The following is an 18,830-nucleotide window of genomic DNA, read 5'->3' as shown; positions in this document are numbered from 1 at the left end:
GGGGCGGGGGCTCCCTGGCCAAGCTCGGCCCGGGGCAGCCGGGCAAGGGGGCGAGACGGGAAGAGCCGATGAGGAGGCGGCCCGAAAGCCCGGGACGGGGCGCGTTATAAAGGGGGAGGTGCCCGTCCTGGCCTCCCCTCCCCCTCTGCCCGCCCCCTCCCTCCTCCTCCCACCCTCCGCGGCCGCACCTGCCGCCGCCGCCTCCCGCCCACCCGCTCCCAGTCCAGCGTCCGCCGTCGGCGCGTCACGGCCAGCAGCCCCTCCTCTGCCTTTGGAGGTGGGGCCCTGCACTAGACACCTGCCTGCGGCGCCCTGCCGTGTGCCTCAGTTTATACCCCCCAATGCCAGCTGCCACCGAATGCCCCTTCTTGCGGGGCTGAGAATGTGCTCCCGGTGAAGCGAAGGCGGGAAGTGCCGAGGGAGCGGCCTGAGCCCCTAGGAAGAGAGAACTGCCCCCGCTGCCACCTCCGTCGTCTCAGCCACCCGCCGTTGACATGGCAACTGACGGCCGCCAGGGGGCGCGGCGACCCTGGAGGCGGAGAGCGAGCGACGCTCAGGCCTAAACCCTGGATCTGGTGTTAACAGGGAGGCAGGGATGAGACCCGAGATCCTCCTTCACGGAGCTGCTCCAGAGCTTGTCAGTCCTGGGTCAGTCATCGCAAAAAATAGTTAACATTGATCCAGCACTCCTGTGTGCTTTAGAAATGCTGGGCGTTCCGGTTGAAGCCTGAACCAATCCTGTGACCAAGGTTCACTAACCCATTTTACAGAAGAAATTGCAAAGCAACTCAGAGATCGGAGGTTGTCTGCTCAAGGTCGCACCGTGGCAAGGCTGGCTTTAGCTATGAAGAGCTTTCTCATGCTTCATTTTTACAGTGAGTTTGAGGCCCTGGTGTCCTTACATAGTCGATACCCACTGCTCACCCTAAGACCCTTCCAGTCGTACCCTCTTCCACCATCATCTTCCTGTTTCCAGGAGCCTCCAGATACAAGCCAGCCAAGCCGTGTTTTCTACCTCCCCAGTCTGTCCCCTTTCCATCAGCTCCTCTCCCAAAGATGGCCCCCGAGTCCTGCTTCCCCCAGCCTAGCTTCTCCACTGAGGATCCTTCCAGCCCTTATTTACCTCCTGGGCTGTGGTCCTGAAAGCTACCTGCTGTTTACCAATTTCTCAAGCCCTCTTGCCTTCAGAGCTGCGATCCCTCCCCAGGGTTGGCTGCAGGAAACCTTCTGGCTTGCTTGTTTTGTTTGATGGAGACCAGGGTCATGTTATACAGTCCTGGGTGGTCTGGTGCACTGCTTTCCAGTTTTACCCCAAATTGTCTAGGCTTGAAGCATCTTGGAAAGAGGAGTGATTTTGGTGACCCTGGTGTCCAGGAGTACCTGCTGTGAGATGTGTCCTGCCAAGGTAGCCTTTCAAGACACTTCACAGGGCCAGCCAGGGCTTCCCAAAATCAAGCTGCATGTCAGGGAATGACCTGGAGCCCACTTTCATGGATCCACTGCTTATCTGAAGTAGGAAGTAGGGAGGGGAAAAAATCAGGGACAAGGTGGAGTCATTTCAATAATTACAATTATAGAAAGAAAGTAGCCGGGCAGTGGTGGTGCACGCCTTTAATCCCAGCACTCGGGAGGCAGAGGCAGGTGGATCTTTGTGAGTTCGAGGCCAGCCTGGGCTACCAAGTGAGTTCCAGGGAAGGTGCAAAGCTACACAGAGAAACCCTGTCTCGAAAAACCAAAAAAAAAAAAAAAAAAAAAAAAAAAAAAAGAAAAAAGAAAAAGAAAAAGAAAGGAAATGGCTAAGCCCTATGCAGCCCTGTATAGGGCGTTATTTCTGTTGTCAGTCATATGCACAGGGCATTACTCTTACCTCCATTGTGCAAAATAAGGACCTTGATGCGCAGAGGTGAGATTGTTGGACCATGGTCACACAGCTAGCTGGTGGCCACACTGGTTTTGAAACAGGTAGTTTGGAATAAACTCCAGTTACTTATGTCAAGGTTCCTCCCACCCTGGGTTCAGAATGAAACCAGAGCAAAACCTGAGTAGTCTCACCTGCCTTGGGCATCATGGGAGATGTGGTAAGTAACCGTGCATCGATGGGTGGGGGCTGTCATGGGCTCTGTGTGGGCGCTCCTATCAGATTTTTAGGCTATAGGCTGGTGCTTGTTTCTCATGAGCCTTCCCTAAGTCACATCCTGTGGGCAGAGAGCAGCTTTAGCAGAGTTTCCTGTGATGCTGTCACCTTTACCCCCCCCCCCCCCCCCCACAAGAGCCCTGACATCTTCCCGTCACTTCCCCTCAGAAGCTAGGGCCCTCAGCCCTCCACGGGAGAAGCAAGAATGGTCTCAGTGGCTTTGGAAGGCTGCCCCGTCTGGAGCCTCAGTCCTTCACAGCTGGTAAATCCAGGAGGGCAGTGGAGAGAAATTAGCCATTTTGAATCTGCTCTGGCTTCTGCTTTATTGGCTTCAAATATTGCCTGCTTTCTGTAGATTGCCAGAACCACCAAAGCCCAGCATGTGACCCAACCTCAGTAACGACCTGCTGACTGACTGACTGATGACACCCCAGGAGAGTCTCTTCTGTGGCCATTTAACAGCTAAGGAAGCCAGGCCTAGTGGACTGGAATCCCAGCTACTAAAGAAATTGAAACAGGAAGGTTGAAAGTTCAGGGCTTGTCTGGGCTAGAGAGCAAGTTCAAGGCCAGTTTAGAATCTCAGTGAGACCTTGTCTAAAAAATAAAAAATAAAGCCAGGCATAGTGACGCACACCTTAAATCCCAGCACTCGGAGGCAGAGGCAGGTGGATCTCTGATTTCAAGGCCAGCCTGGTCTACAGAGTGAGTTCCAGGACAGCCAGGGCTACACAGAGAAACCCTGTCTCAAAAAATAAAAAACAAGCCAGGTATAATCCCAGAACTTGGGAGGTAGAAGCAGGTGGATCTTGGTGAGTTTGAGGCCAGTGTGGTCTACAAAGCGAGTTCCAAAATAGTCAAGACTATTACATGGATAAACCCTGTCTCAAAGAACCAATAAAACAATAATTAAAAAAAAAAAGCCTGTAGTAAAGTGTTTTTCTAGGCTGGCCTTGAACTCACAAAGGTCTACCTACCTCTGCCTCCAGAGTGCTGGTTTTGAAGGCGTGCACCCCTAGCTGAACTCCAGCCTTTGACTTTACCAGGTTTAGCAGTCTGAATAAGAATGGCCTCCATATATTTGAATGCTTAACCATCAGAGAGTGGAACTGTGTGAAAGGATTAGAAGGACTAGCAGGTGTGGCCTTAATGGAGTAGACATGGTCTTGTTGGAGGAAGTGTGGGGGTGGGGATGGGCTTTGAGGTTCCAAAAGTCCAAGCCAGGCCCTGTCTCTTTCTGTCTGCTGTCTACAGATCTGCTGGCTACTGCTCTACTGCCCTGCATGGTGCCATGGTCCTGCCATGCTCACTGCTGTGATGATAATGAAGCCTCTGGGAGTGTAAGCAAGCCCATCATTAAATGCTTTCTTTCCTAAAAGTTGCTTTGGCCATGGCATCTCTTCACAGCAACAGAACACTGTCTAAAATACCTGCACCGTGTTCCTCTCCCACGCTTGGATGTGGCTAGGGTCTGTTGGAGGCAGAGTGAAAGCAGGCTCATGAGGTGGAGCTGTGAGTGGGTATATGCACTCACTGAGGGATGCAGAATAGAGAACAGTGCGATCCCCGGGGCCTCACCCAACCATGGAAGTTCTGCTCCCACTGGTTTTGCTGCCTCTGCTTGGCCTTGTGTTGACCCACATCCTCGCCCTAAGTGTCACTGTAGTCCTAGGAGGCTGCTATGGTTGGATCCAGGTGACCCAAGGAGAAACACGATCAATAGCCAACAACCAAAGAGCTGTGGGGCTGGGATTTGAACCCGGGTCTCTGCTACACTGCCTTTTGTTTTGTTGATTCTGCTTTTTTGTTTCCTTTTGATTTTTTGAGATAGGGTTTCTCTGTGTAGCTCTGGCTATCCTGGATCTCGCTCTGTAGACCAAGCTGGCCTAAACTCACTGAAATCCGCCTGCCTCTGCCTCCTGACTCCTGAATGCTGGGATTAAAGGCGTGTGCCACCACCGCTGGCTTTCTCTCTCTCTCTCTCTCTCTCTCTCTCTCTCTCTCTCTCTTTGTCTCTTTCTTTCTTTTTGGTTTTACACTGCCTCTAGTACCAGATTGTGATGAGTACGCATCTACAGTATGGCCCCAGGTCAGGGCCAGTATGGACTAGGAAGACCCATTCCTTTTCCAAGAAGCAGTGTTTTTATTTGGGGAGGGGAGTGGGGGGGGCAGCGTTAGCACTGGCAGGGATCAAAAGACTAAGGGACTAGATGGGCATGGCCTGGCAGTTCAGGTCAAGCCTAGTCCTCCTGGAGGAGGGTCAGGACTCCAGCAGCACAGGCTGTGGAGGGGCTGCGGGACAGCCACAGCCAGCAGGTCTCCCTGACCACACTTCCAACGGCCACTTAAAGCAGCACAAAGGGGCTCTGAGCACAGCTTCCTCACCACACTGAGCCCATTCATTCTCCCAGGGACACCAGCAACTACCCTGGCGCCTGGGCCAACGGCAAGCCTGGCTCTGACAAGGCGTCTGTGCCATAGCAACAGACATTCTAAAATCCAGCTTCCCAGGTCTCCTACCATGTGCCTACCTACTCACCACGGTTGGCTGGCCTGGCCCACTGTGCTCCTTTTCCCACATGACCACTCTTCGGCTTGCTGAGGGCCACAGTGTGCTGGCTAGAAACTTCTCCCATGAAGTAGGGGTTACTGTGATTCCCATTTCATCGGAAAGGAAACCAAGGCCCAGAAAAGCACAATACACAGAAGTTGGAGAGCTGGTCTGGTCAGCTGATGCCACAGCCTGGGGCATTAGTCCAAATCATATCTTAACTGTCTCTCAGGCAAGCAGCCAGGGGCCTACACTTTGCCTTCCACTGGGAGGACTCTCAGCTCTTTCCAGGCTCTAGGCCCCCTTCCTATCTCCTGAAGGTAACCTGGAGAGGGAAGGGGTGCCACCCCAGGAGTCTGCTCTGGAATCTGGAATCGTGAGTCCCAATAAGCTTTTATAAGCACCTTGGTTGTGGTGTTTGTCATAGCAACAGAAAAGTACTGAGCCAGGCAGTGGTGGTGCACGCCTTTAATCCCAGCACTCGGGAGGCAGAGGCAGGATCTCAGTGAGTTCAAGGCCAGCCTGGTCTACAGAGTGAGATCCAGGACAGCCAGGACTGTTTCACAGAGAAACCCTGTCTTGAAAAACAAAAAGCAAACAAACAAACAGAAAAGTAACTGAGATAATGATCTAGAAATTTCCTCCTTGGCCACTGAGCAGTGGTCCTTGCAGGCCTCCGTCCATAAGCAGGACCCTGTAGCTGTAACCTTGTAGGGCTGGGTCTTTTTCTTTCTCAGGACCGTGGAGTCCTCTTCACCCCATCAAGAGAGTCAGTGTGACCTCTGATCTCTCTTCCTCCCACCGACATGAGCTTGAGCAGCTGCAGGCCTGGACGCGGCGGCTTCCAGCCCCAAGTGAGTTGACTTTGGGGACAAGACTTTGATGGAGGATCCAGGGTGAGACCTGTCTGTCCTGGACTGAATCTCGCACAGGCCTCACCACCAGCTTTAGGGCCAGGCAGGCTGGTTGCTCACATGTAACAGGCAGAAACAGCCCAGGTCAGCCTGGGCTGTGTCAGATTTATATCTCAAAACAACAACAAAAATGTCCACTCTGGGCTGCTGAGGATGTGGCTCCATGATTGAGAACTTGTCTAGCATGGGGAAGACCCTGAGTTCCATCCCAAGCACAGAAGAAGTTAAAAGAAAGTGATGGAGGCAAGGAGGAGGCTGCATATCAGGTATTGTCCCTGCTGTCACCCAGGTAGAGAGGTGATGTCACTCAGAGCTGGATTAGACCTTGTGACTCTTCAGTCCCAACACATGCTATTGCCCTCCTGTGCAGCTGTACATGGTGATTCATTTCCTTAATATCTGTTCTGTGTGGGCACAGAACACACACACTCATACTCTCATATACACGCTCTACACACATATACACACACGCATACTCATATACATACTCATACGCACATACACACACACTTAAACACATACACATGCACTCATACACACTCATACAGTCATATACACACTATACACACACATTCATATACACTCATACACTCACATATGCACACACACTCATATACACATACACACACACACTCGTACACACACTCATACACTCATATACACTATATACACACTCATACACTATATACACACTATACACACAATTATGCACACACTTGTGTTTGCAGGGTACCAGCCTGTGTACTATTGGAAGGACAAGGACAAGGTACCCAGTCTGTGCCACCAACTCTCTCTGTGACCTGTGGAAAACCCCTTGACTTTCTGTGCCTCAGTTTCTCTATCTCTGTTCAAAGGGTGTGGAAGACCTGTCCTCACATGTCTCTGCTAGCTTGGACAGGGACAATCGTGCCTGAGCAGGTATTGGCTTCATGCTTGTCTCTGTCTGGTGTCCTGGCCACCGTGACGTTGGCACACCCTGCTCACCAAGAGAAAACTGACATTCAAGCAGGTGCATCATCTCACCCATGATTGACAGTGACAAAGTAGCCAATCAAAAGTTGAGTTTGGGCCTGAGTGACCTGAGCCCACAGGCTTACCCCCAGCCTTCTCTTCTTTATCACTGCCAGGCCATCTCCTGGGTACTGGGCCTTGGAGTACACTGCCCAGCCCTGGGCCTGTCCTCCCATCCTGTGGGCCAGGCCCCCTGACAGCTGTTGGCAGGTCCCGTGGCCCCCAGCCTGGTGGGCTCTGTTCCCAGAGCCTGTGGTTTGTTCCTCAGGCCTTCCAGGTCCCATGGGTTTGTGGTGTGCCCCTGCTCCTGCTGCTGGCTGAGGAGGCCCTCAGGGGCTGGCCTGGGGAGGCCCCAGCCCCCGCCTCCTGTGGAGAGGGTGGGAGGGTGGGGCTGTGGGAGTTTCGCTAGTTTAAAAATACACAGAGGAAGCAGTTGAGAAGGCAAGAGAAAGGGGAAGGGGTGTTGGGGGAGGCCCTTCAACCTTGATGTCTTGAGCTTGGAGCAGCCACATGCTTGCAAGCCAAGGGCACAACTCGCCAACATGACAGAGATGCCCAAGAAAACCGGCAAAAAGTTCAGTGAGTACAGACTGTCCACCTTCCCTCCCTTCGCTCAGCTTGGCATCTCTGCATCTCCTCGCCACTGTCTCCTTGTTTCTCTTTCTGTCCATCTGTCCCTCCCCAGACTGTTACTGTCCACCCATGGTGGAGCCCAAGCTATCTCTCCATCTCTGTCTGTCTTTCTGTTTCTGTCTTTCTCTCTCCCCCACACCTCTGCTTCCCTCTTGCTATGCCCAGCCCCTCAGAGCTTATGTCTACTGTGTCATCCTGGCCTCTCTCTGACCTTGAGGCTGTGTGCGGAGAGACCCCCACAGACCCTATCTTGTCTGGAACTCAGCTCGACACCAGATCTCAGGGAGATCTCTAGGGAGCTAGTGGATCTGGGGACTACAGATGCTGTCATGTCCCCATCAGTAGTGAGGCTGGGAGCTACTAGAACCAAGTTCCTGAGTGAACTACACCCATCCACTACTATTTCTTTCTCCAGGTCTATCCATTTAGGGGACCCAAACTTCTCTGGTCCCTTGACTCTTCTGACCTTCCATCTCTCTCTGTCTATCCACCCTTGTGTGTGTGTGTGTGTGTGTGTGTGTGTGTGTGTGTCGCGTGTGTGTGCTGGGACTGTATCTCACAGATGAAGATACATATATCTGTAATCCCAGCACTCAGAAGGCAGAGGTGGGAGGCTCATGAGCAGACCAGACTAGGTTACAGACTGAGACACTGTCTCATATAAACACACAAAACAAACAAAACCTGTAGTACCCAGAAAGGAGGTGATCAGTGGCCCTTAAAAAACAACTAGTGAAATCTCTGTCCCAGGCCAACCCTTCTAGGACTGTCCCGAATGGGACCAGGGGGAATGGGCAGGAAACATTTCTGAGGTCCTGAGCCCTGAGCTCAGCCCGTTCTCACTGTGTGACTGTAGGCAAAGCCCTTCCCTGCTCTGGGCCTGATTCTGTCCTTGTCAAAGGTGGGCGTGCATTATATTCCATCGGGCGGAGGATGCAGAGGAGGCCAGGGAAGTGGAAATGCCAGTTTCCCCTTTTGCTCATCACATCTGGAGGCCCTACGGAAGTCAGAAGGTGGTGCTGTGAGAAGGGACAGCCTGGGGGTGGTGCAGGAAGGAGTGACTGTAGAATGTACTTCTGTCCCTGCTGGAAGATGCTGTCACAGGAGCCCTGCCTATGGAGTTTGGGATGTGGGCTCAGCCCACAGCAGGGAGAAAAACACCCATAGACAAGGGCCAGCAATCCTCAGGCTGGCCGCCATGGCCATCTCCTTTCCACCCAGCAGCTGCCTTGACACCACTCCTTACCCAACTCTCTCTCTGGTCCAGGCTGCGGGGCCTCAGACTATTCATTTCAGTCCTCTGAATGTCAATTTCCTTAAGTAGAAAGTGGGATGTTATGCATATGCTAAGAATTCAAATACTGTGTTTGACAAGTGAGAGGCATTTTTGGTCATCATTGTCTTAATTTTTGATATCTTTTCAAGAATATTCTGTATGCCAGACAGCACATGAAGCATGTTATTTACAAGGTTTGCATGTGCACTTGTTCATGTGTGTGCATGAATATGTTCGGGTACAACATCAGGTGTCTTCTTTGATCTCTCCTTGTCTTATTTTTAAAACAGATTTCTTTATAAAATTATATTAAAAAATTATATCGTTGGACAGTGGTGGCACACACCATCAATTCCAGCACCCAGGAAGCAGAGCCAGGCGGATCTCTGTGAGTCGAGGCCAGCCTGGGCTACAAAGCGGGATCCAGGACAGGCACCAAAACTACACAGAGAAACCCTGTCTCGAAAAACAAGAACAAAACACACACACACACACACAGAGAGAGAGAGAGAGAGAGAGAGAGAGAGAGAGAGAGAGAGAGGATGAGGAGTAGAGTGAGGAGCTGTCCTTGATATCCTGAAGCCTCTTTGTACTTTCACTGAGTGGACCTGGGGTGATTTTTCTTGTTACTACATTCCTGCTGCCATTACCATTCATTCTTTCTCCTCTCCTCCTCTCTCGCCAGGGTTCTTCAAGCTCAAGGGCCTTGGGAGCCTTTCCAATCTCCCTCGGTCCTTTTCTCTGAGACGGTCTTCAGCCCCCATCAGCATCCGCTCTCATCTGGAGCCTGACACCTTTGAAACCACACAGGATGACCTGGTGACAGTCCCGAAGAGTCCTCCTGCCTATGCTCGTTCCAGTGACATGTACAGCCACATGGGTACCATGCCTCGCCCGAACATCAAGAAGGCTCGGAAGCAACAGGCTGTCCAGAAGGCCCAAGAGGTCAGCCTTGAATCCCACCCGGTGCCTCGAGGACTGCCAGACACACCAGGCTTAGAGGCAGCCAAGGAGGGAATTGATGTCCCACTGGAGGACACCCCAGAAGTGGGACCCACACCTTCAGCAGTAGAGGTGGGCCCTATGAGGAAGCCTGAGGACCCCACAGTAGTCACAAAGGAGGAGCAAATTCCTGCGGATGTGTACCCAGAAAGGTAGGTGCCAACAGAGACAGGGAAGGCAGGACATGCCATGATGGGTTTCTAGCCATCTCTAACTGGTACAGCTCCAGCACAAACACCTGGGCTGAAAAGAAATTGCTGGAGTGTAGGGAGTGGTGCATCCTGCAATCCCAGCAATGAGGTAGCTGAGGCTGGAGGATTGCTGTGAGTTAGAGGCCAGCCTGGACTATAGAATGAGACCCTGTCTCAAAAGGAAAATAACAAAACACAAAACAAAATAAGCAAATAAAGTGAGTGAGTGGATTATGTATATAGATCACTTGGGAGAGTGCTTGCCTAGCATAAAGGAAGCCCTGAGTTTGACCCCTGCTTTAGTTTGGGTTTCTGTTTGTTTGTTTTTCAAGATAGAGTTTCTCTGTGCAGCTTTGGAGCCTCCCCTGGAACTTGTTCTGTAGCCCAGGCTACAGAGATCCACCTGGCTCTGCCTCCTGAGTGCTGGGATTAAAGGCGTGCGCCACCACCGCCTGGCTAGTTTGGAGTCTATTACTGTGATAAAACACTATGCACAACCAAAAAGCAAGTTGGAGAGGAAAGGGTTTATTGGCTTACACTTCCACATTGCTGTTCATCATTGAAGAAGTCAGGACAGGGCAGGATCCTGGAGGCAGGAGCTGATGCAGAAGCCAAGGAGGGGTGCTGCTTACTGGCTTGCTCCACATGGCTTGCTCAGTCTGTTTATAGAACCCAGGACCATCAGCCCAGGGGATAGCCCCACCCATAATGGGCTGAGCCTTCCCACATCAATCACTAATTAAGAAAATGTCCTACTGGCTTGTATTCAGCCTCATTTTTATTTTTTAAATTTTTAGTTTTGTTTTTAGTTTTTGTTGTTTGGAGACAGGGTTTCTCTGTGTAGCCCTGGCTGTCCTGGAACTTGCTTTGTAGACGGGATGACCTTGAACTCACAAAGATCTGCCTGCTTCTGCCTCCCAAGTGCTGGGATAAAGCATGTGCCACTATTGCCTGGCTCAACAGCGCCATCTTATGGAAGCATTTTCTTAAGTGAGGCTCCCTCCTTTCAGATGTCTCTAGTTCATGTCAAGTTGACATAAAACTGTCCAGCACAGTCCCCACATAAACTGGTGTGGTGGCACTTGGGGGCTGGAAGCCAGAGGATCAGAAGTTCAGGATTATCCTTGGCTTTATATGGAGTTTCAGGCCAGCCTGGAACACATGGACCTAGGGGTGGGGGCTTAACAAGGCAGGAGATGGAAGTGCTTCCCACAGCCTGGGCGCTGTTTGGAAACATTTGTAACTAATTCTCTAAAGAAAACCATCTAGAGATACACTGTTTCTACACAGATAAGAACACAGATTCAGGGAGGGGGAAGTCATCTGCCCCAGCCAGGCTCAACGTTGTTGAGCCAGCAAGGAAGCTGTGTTTGAACTGAGGCCCACCTGTATCAGAGCCCGGAGCAAACTCCCACACGAGCTGGCAGCCAGGTGGGTCCTGTGCACAGGCACAGAATCCCAGCCCCAGGGCCCTTCACCTTTAGTTCTGGGCTAACAAGGAAGGCCTGGTCTAGAAAGCCACTTGACAATGGATTTGCTTATAGCACCCTATAAACTGAGCTCATGCAAAGATATACACAAATAGTGGGCCAGCAAGGTGGCTCAGTTGGTAAAGACACATTTTACCAAGTAGCAATATAAGTTTGACCCCCAGTACCCACATGGTGGAGGGGCAGAAATGGCATGGCAACCGCACGCCCCCGAAAAAAGCACAAATAGTGATAAGATTGATAATAACTCATTGAGCACTTTATGATTGATTGTTTTTTATTTAGTTTTTTTTGTTTGTTTTTTTCTGGTTTTTTGAGACAGGGTTTCTCTGTGTAGCTCTGGCTGTCATAGAACTCACTCTGTAGACCAGACTGGCCTTGAACTCACAGAGATCCGCCTGCCTCTGCCTCCCAAGTGCTGGGATTACAGGCGTGTACCACCACCGCCCCTCTTGAGTGTTTTTTTTTTTTTTTTTTTTTTTTATTACTTTTTTTGGGCGGGGGCGGACAGCGTATACCTATTTAGTCTGGGCTGTCCTGGAATTCACTATGCAAACCAGGCTGACCTGGAACTCACATCACAGATTCTCTGGTCTCTAAAGTGCTAGGATTAAAGGTGTGAGCCACCGCGCCGGCTGGCAAATGTTCTTAACCGCTGAGCCATTTCCAGCCTGGGCAACAGAACTTTGTAAACCTGCACAGTTAGCACCAGATCAGACTCTGGAAATACTATTTTCATAACTAATAAAATTAAGGCTTTCCTGGGGCTGGAGAGATGGCTCAGGGGTTAAGAGCACCGACTGATCTTCCAGAGGTCCTGAGTTCAATTTCCAGCAACCTCATGGTGGCTCACAACTCTCTGTAATGAGATCTGGTGCCCTCTTCTGTATACATAATAAATAAATAAATAATTTTTTTAAAAATTAAGGCTTTTCCACCATCTCTCACTGTCTCAGGCTGCCTTCTCCATCTACCCTCTCCAAAATTCGACTTGTTCTGAAGTTAAGGGGCGAAAGATCTTATTGGTGAAGAGGGCAGCCAGGTCCTTGAGGCTGTGAGCTTTCCCTGGTTTGAGGGTTCGCCCATAGTTTGGCTCCTCCCACTCAGAGACGCTGATTGGTTCGCCAAAGCAGGGCAGGACAAGGCAGAGGGGTGTGTCCGGCAGGGGACAATGACTGACAGGGAGAGGAGGCGAGCGAGATCGGAGCTAGTTGGAGGAGGGTGTGTTCTTCGTAGGATCGCAGCGGCCCGGGGGCGTGTCCGGGGCGTGGTCTTCAGGTCTGGCCCGGCCCCTCGGATCCTACTCCAAGCTCCGCAGCTCCTCTCCTGAGTCTTAGCGGTAGAGTCAGACTGAGTCCTTCCCGGCTGCAAGCGGTGACCACGGGGAACCATGACTGCAGTGGGCCGAAGGTGCTCTGCGCTGGGGCCCCGAAGGTGAGTGACTGAACTGGCTCTGGGGAGGGCCAGCGGACAGCAGGAGTGGGCCAGTGGGGGTCGCTGGGGCAGCTGACACACACCGCCATGGGTTTAACTTCTGGGATTTTTCTTTCTTTTTCTTTATGAGGCAGGGTCTCATGTAGCACAGCCTGTGCTCAAACTTTTTTTTTTTTGAGACAGGGTCTTTGTATTGTAGCCCTGGCTGTCCTGGAACTCAAAGCGATCTGCCTACTCCTGCCAGGTACTGGGATTAAAGGCGAATGCCATGATACCCAGCTGTGCTCAAACATCCTACACCCTACATCCACCTAATAAGTGCAGGGGTTACAGACCTGTGCCACCACACCTGGCAGCATCTGGGGTTTTTCTTGAGCTGTGACTATTCCCTGTCTTGCCCTGAGAATACTTAGTGTCTTATCTCTCTCTGCTCATCTTCTGGCAGCTCCCGGAAAGGTACTCATCTTGTAAATCGAGACAGAAAAGTTTGCCTGTTTGGTCCACCTAGTGGAAGTCAGAATTGAGAGTTTGACTCCACCTTCTGGGCTCATAGTATCAACTTGTAGGAACACATTCCCCTCAGGCAGGGCCAAGGCCTCTGAGGAAAGGTCGTGAGAAGCCTTGCTAGTGTCTAGGACACCACCCAAGCCGCTATGACAGAGGTCTGTTCCACGGTTGCTTGACATCAGGCTTCACCTGGACTGCACCAAGAAAAACATTTGAGATACTCTGCCTCCTGTCTGAAGTGTTCAGAGGTTCCAGGGTGGGGCTAGCAGATGCAGATCAAGCCCTGTCCTGGCGTCCCAGGACCCAGTGTCCCCACCCCAGCCCAACCTCTGGGGGCAATTGAACATTTGTCACAGGAGTCCCTTGGAGTCAGGAGAACATTGTGGGTCTTAGCTCTGCCCGTCAATAGGCCTCTGGTTCTCCAGGCACCCACATGGGTCTGAGATGCTCTCTGAGGCGCGTCCAGCTGGACAGATGGCTAGCTAAAAGTGCCAGTGAGCAGGATGGGGCCCACCTTCCTGAGTGTCCCAATGGGTCATTCTAGTGAATGTCAGAGCAGCCCAGGCTGGGAGATGGCATCCCTCCCCCATCCTGGGAAGTCAGGGTGCACCTGGAGCAGGAGGAAGGAAGAGGTGAGGCTGCAGGGGTTTCCTGGTGCCCTGTCTGCTGAGATCATGGAGGATGAGGTAGAAGGAGGCAGATGGGGGCCTTCAGCTGGCCAAATGGAGCACACCAGCCTTCTGCTGGAGGAAATGAGACAGCGGGCCCCAGAGAACTACGCCTGGCCCCCAATCAATGTGAGAGAGGACGAGGCTAGGCCTAGGAAAGGAGAGGAACTATACATGCCCCATCTACCCACACAGGAATGTCAAGCCAGGGTCCCATTACTTACCACCTAGCAAGGCCCTGAAGAGAGTGACTCTATCGCTCCATTTCCCCAGGTTAGACCAAGCCTAAAGAGAGGACTGTCCTGAGGTTATCAATTGATTACCTGTGAGAGCCTAAGTTTGCTCACAGGCATGACCAACTCTTGGTTTAAGACCTTAACCACCAGGCCATACTTCCCCTCAAAGAAAGCCTCTAAGTTTTCCTACCACCATTTCAAATGCCTTTCCACAGCTTGGTGTTGGGGCGTATTTCCCAGAAGAGCACACTTAGGGCCGCACCATTTAAGCTGAGTTAACACTTCGCTGATCTATCTATCTATCTATCTATCTTTATTTATTTATTTTTATTTATTCGAGACAGGGTTTCTCTGTGTAGTCCTGGCTGTCCTGGAACTCACTCTGTAGCCCAGGCTAGCCTCCAACTCACAGAGATCCGCCTGCCTCTGCCTCCCGAGTGCTGGGATTAAAGGCGTGCGCCACCACTGCCCGGCTGATTTTATTTTGATTTTTTATCTATATTTTAAGTTTGTATGTATTATTACATCGGAGTGGGTCCTATCCAAATGTGTGTACGTGTGGAGGCCAGAGAACAGCTCTGCAGCTCTCTCCTGTGTGTGGGACCCAGGGCCTGAGCTCTGACCAATCATGTTGCAGGGCAATCACAAGCACTCTACTCACTGGGCCATCCCACCAGACGTCATTTATTTACTGTTTCCTGAGCTATCCCCAGGCTTCAAACTTGTCCTAGGCTCTGAGCAGAGAGCAGTGAGCACAGATGGTTGAACCTCATGGAGACCTCATCCCAGAGCCGAAGAGTCAGAGGGCAAACCAGACAGATGAGGGACAGGAGCAACCAGAGAAGAGCTGTCGAGCAGGATTTGCAGTCGGGAGGAAACCGGTCTCGGGAATGGCTAGTGATGTCAGTAAGGAGCTGGCGGTGGTGGCACACACCTGCAGTTGGGAGGCAGAGGCAGCAGATCTCGAAATTTGAGGTCAGCCAGGCCTACAGAGGGAGTTCCAGGACAGTTGGGGCTACACGGAGAAACCATGTCTCAGGGGGAAGGAAAGGTTAGGGAGGAAAAATAATTGAATAAAGAAAAAACAAATGTACTTGCTGTCTGGGGAAAAAGTAAGCCAAGAAGTGAGAATGGTGTATGCAAAGGTCCTGAGGTGGGAGCACCCTGAGGCGGGAGCACCCTGAGGTGGGAGCACCTTTGGCCTGTTTGATCATCAGCAGAGATCAGGATGCCTGAAGCGGAGGGTGGGAGAAGACAGCAGAGAGCAAATGAGTTCAGGGTCCCTTACTGACTGGTTTCAGGAGACTCCTTGCAGAGGTGGTCAGCTTTTTGTTTATTTTTGTGTCAGGGTCTCATATAGGCCAGGTTGGCCTTGAAGTTACTACAGAACTGAGGGTGACCTTGACCACCTGATCTTCCTGTCCCCACCTCTCAGATGCTGGGGTGACAGGTGCACAGCACCATGCCTGGTCCCATGGGATGTGGGGGTGGAACCCAGGGCTTCCTGTGTGCTAGGCACCACTTTACCCACTGAGCTGTGTCCAGCCTTTCAACTGTGACTTTGTGTCATCTACAAAGCAAGTCTGCAGTGAGTGTTGGGCTGCATTCACAGCTGTCCCCAGCCTTGTGTAGCCAGTGGCACATCTGCAGGGGATCTGAACTCTGTCCCCACAGTGCCTCCCTTGAATGTCCTTTGCCATCTTCCCAGACAACTAGACCCAACCCCAAAACAGATATTTGGAAGGACACTGAGACTGGGGTAAAAAGCACCCTAAAAGAGAGCCAGGGCTCCCTGTATTGTCCAGGCCACAGTGCCAGGCCCTGAAAACAGGCCAGGACCCCCCCTCCATTTCCTTTTGGAATGTTGATTCTGATTCAAGAATTTCCAAGTCTCCCCAGAGTCCCACGACCCTCTCGGCCCTGCAGAGTGACGTCAGCTGCCAGGCATCTGGTAGCTATTACCCGATTACCCATGGAGGGGGGTCACTAGGCTGCACAGCCTCCCTAGGCTCAGGGTGGCCGGTCCATGTCCTGTGAAGGGGCCCAGCTGCTTTTGGCTCTCATTTCCTGTGGAGACTTTCTCACAGTCCCTGAGACCCCAAGATGCCTTGGGCTGTGGGAACCTGACTATCTCAGGAAAGATGAGCTGTTCCCCACACTGACCTCCGCGTTGCTTCCAGCCCTTGAGGGACCCTTTCTGCAGGTTGCTGGACCTGTGTGGGGTGAGGGTTGAGCAGGACAGGGTCGGACACCCAGGAAATGTGTGGAACTGAGTAAGTCCTTTTCTCCCTCTGAGCCTCCCTACATGGTGATCACCGATAGGATGGCAGGTAGAGGCCGTGGCCAAGTGCAGTACATGACAGTTGCTCATGCTATAGAAGGGGAAACTGAGTCTCACAGAAGAGAAGGGTCTCAGTCAGGGTCACAGCTTCCTACTTCCTGCTTAGGTGCCTTTCAGAATCCCCAAGGATCTCCTGAAAGCTTTACCCACTCCATTTCCTGTTCCCAACTCTGTCTCTGCCTGTCTGGGTAAAATGCTGTTTATTCACATCTCCTCCCAGCTTCCTACTGTTTCCACCCAGGATTGGCCCTCATTTCCAGGAGTGTCATTCCATATGAGGGGCACAACAGACACTGACCTCAAGCCACTTCGGCTCTAGCCTGAGCTCAGTGCCTGGGGCCAGGGACCGTACTTCAGCTGGCCTCTCCCTGCTGTATAGTTTGGGCCTCCACAGCCAGCTATTGCTCCACACTCCTCCCTCTAGGGGCCTCCCTGTGGCTCTCTCCAGCAGGTCCCCAGCCCCCTTTAGCGGCTCAGATTCAGCAACCTTGACTCTGCTCTTCCTCCTAGACCAGTGCCTTTCCTGATGGCTCCGGATAGCCAGGAGGATGTCAGGGATGTTGCTGACCCAGTGGCAGCCTGTGCTATGTATGGGGTGGGGCAGGGAGTAAATCCAGAGACGTCTTCACAAAGACTCTCAGCCCCCATGGCTATCGCTGTCTCTGGAGAGACCCAGCTTTCTCTGCATAGGTCACTGAAGCTGAAGGCACACATCAGAAAGCACCCGCTGTCACTCTCTGAGGAGTGCTCAAAACTTAGAGGAAGATGGCTGAGGTATTGCCCATCTGTAATCCTACCATTTGGGAAGAAGAAGAAGCAAGGGGATTATGAGTTCAAGTCCAGCCTGAATCACAGAGTGAGAACCTGTCTCAAAAATCTAAAGACAAGAGCCGGGTGGTGGTGACGCATGCCTGTAATCCCAGCACTCGGGAGGCAGAGGCAGGTGGATCTCTGTGAGTTCGAGGCCAGCCTGGTCTACAGAGCTAGTCCAGGACAGGCTCCAAAGCTACAGAGAAACCCTGTCTCAAAAAACAACAAAAAAAAAAACCCCAAAAACAAACAAACAAACAAAAAAACCCTAAAGCCAGTCATATGCAATAGCAAACACCTGTTGTAATCCTACCTAGTACTTGGGAAGTGGAGGCAGGAGGATCAGGAGTTCAAGTCCAGTCTTGGGTATATAGCAAGTTTGAGACCAGCCTAGGCTTTTACTTAGAAAAGATAAAAACAGGATCTGTGCAAGGAAAGCTCTATCCCCCAGGAGAGTGACATCAGAATCTGGAGCCCACATGGGCGAAGTAACCTGGCTCTCATCCTCATCTGAGCGTCATGGCCTTTCAGGACAGACATGATGGACCCTCTGAAGATGAGGAAGCTGAGCCTCAGAGAGAGTAAGGCAGATGACAGAGCTCGGCAATTCTTATCTCAGGCCATATGACTAGACCCTGAGGCCCAAAGGAACAAACCTGGGGACAGAGGGCAGCCAGGCCTGTGCAGACGCAAAGGCTTGCCTGGTTGAAGGGGGGAGGCAACTTCCCCCTCCACTTCTCCAGGATCTTTGTGGAAGTTCACCCTTCCTTCTGGTCCAGGCCAGAGGTCCCTGAAGTTCTGGTTCCAGCATGCATTAGGGAAATAAAGGATAATGGGTACTAATTACTACTCATTAATGCAATTAATTAAACTGATATATGCAATGCATAGTGTCAGTTATCAGAACAAATCAGTTAATACATGCAATTAAAAGGGTTGGTTATTTAAATAATGAATGCTGCTGATGAATGGGCCTGATATAGCTCACTTGTCACTATTGCTTGTTAATTGATTTCACTGCTAATATTAAGAAGGAAGTGTCTTTTAAGTATATAACGTAAGAAATAATGAATTAATTCATGGAGCTGAGTTTTAAAGACACTTTGATTCCTGGATTTGATCATTACAATGAGAGAAAGTGTATTCTAAAAATCTCCCAGCAAACTGACAGCTGCAGGCCGGGTGGGAACCATCCTGGCCCCAGGCTGTAAGCAGACAGGATGGCCCAGGCAGAGGGAATGTCATGTACAAAGGGCCAGAGGTTGCAGACACTGGAGTTCTTTGGAAATAGTTCATGGAGGCTGGAAAGCAAGGGGAGGTAAAGAGGGAGAGGAAACACGTCCAGAGTAGGCATGTAGTTCGGCGGTAGAGTGCTTGTTTGTCATACATGAGGCATTGGGTGCTGGGACTGGGAAGATGGTGTACTAAAGCACTTCCTTCATGAGTGTGAGGACCTAAGTTCAAAGCTCTAGAACCCACAAGATAGCCAGATGCATAAGCATGAGACTCTGTAATCTGTATTCTTAATGGGAGATGGAGACAGGAGAATCCTTGGAAACTTGTTGGCCAGCTAGCAAGGCGAATGTGGTAGGAAGCCAACAGAGACCCCATCTTAAGACAGAAGGTGAAGATTGG

General features: G+C 51.4%; 1 protein-coding gene across 4 annotated transcripts in view; it reads left to right on the top strand.

Moving 5' to 3' along the window:
- Window positions 1-170: 170 nt before the first annotated feature.
- Window positions 171-18,830, top strand: part of Sh2d3c (SH2 domain containing 3C) — a 40,767-nt gene continuing 22,107 nt past the window's right edge. The window contains exons 1-3 of one of the 4 annotated variants that reach the window (XM_036183759.1): window positions 171-648; window positions 771-875; window positions 9,202-9,670. In XM_036183759.1, coding sequence (XP_036039652.1) covers window positions 845-875; window positions 9,202-9,670 — 500 coding nt within the window. In that variant the 5' untranslated portion in view covers window positions 171-648; window positions 771-844. Of the gene's footprint in view, window positions 876-7,049; window positions 7,187-9,201; window positions 9,671-12,522; window positions 12,634-18,830 lie in introns of those variants that run through there. The other 3 variants (XM_036183758.1, XM_036183757.1, XM_036183760.1) reach the window with 3 other exon arrangements.

The sequence above is a fragment of the Onychomys torridus genome, chromosome 4, assembly GCF_903995425.1.
Source record: "Onychomys torridus chromosome 4, mOncTor1.1, whole genome shotgun sequence".
NCBI lineage: Eukaryota > Metazoa > Chordata > Mammalia > Rodentia > Cricetidae > Onychomys > Onychomys torridus.
The sequence above is the reverse complement of the archived record's forward strand: the minus strand, read 5'-3'. Positions and strand labels throughout refer to the sequence as shown.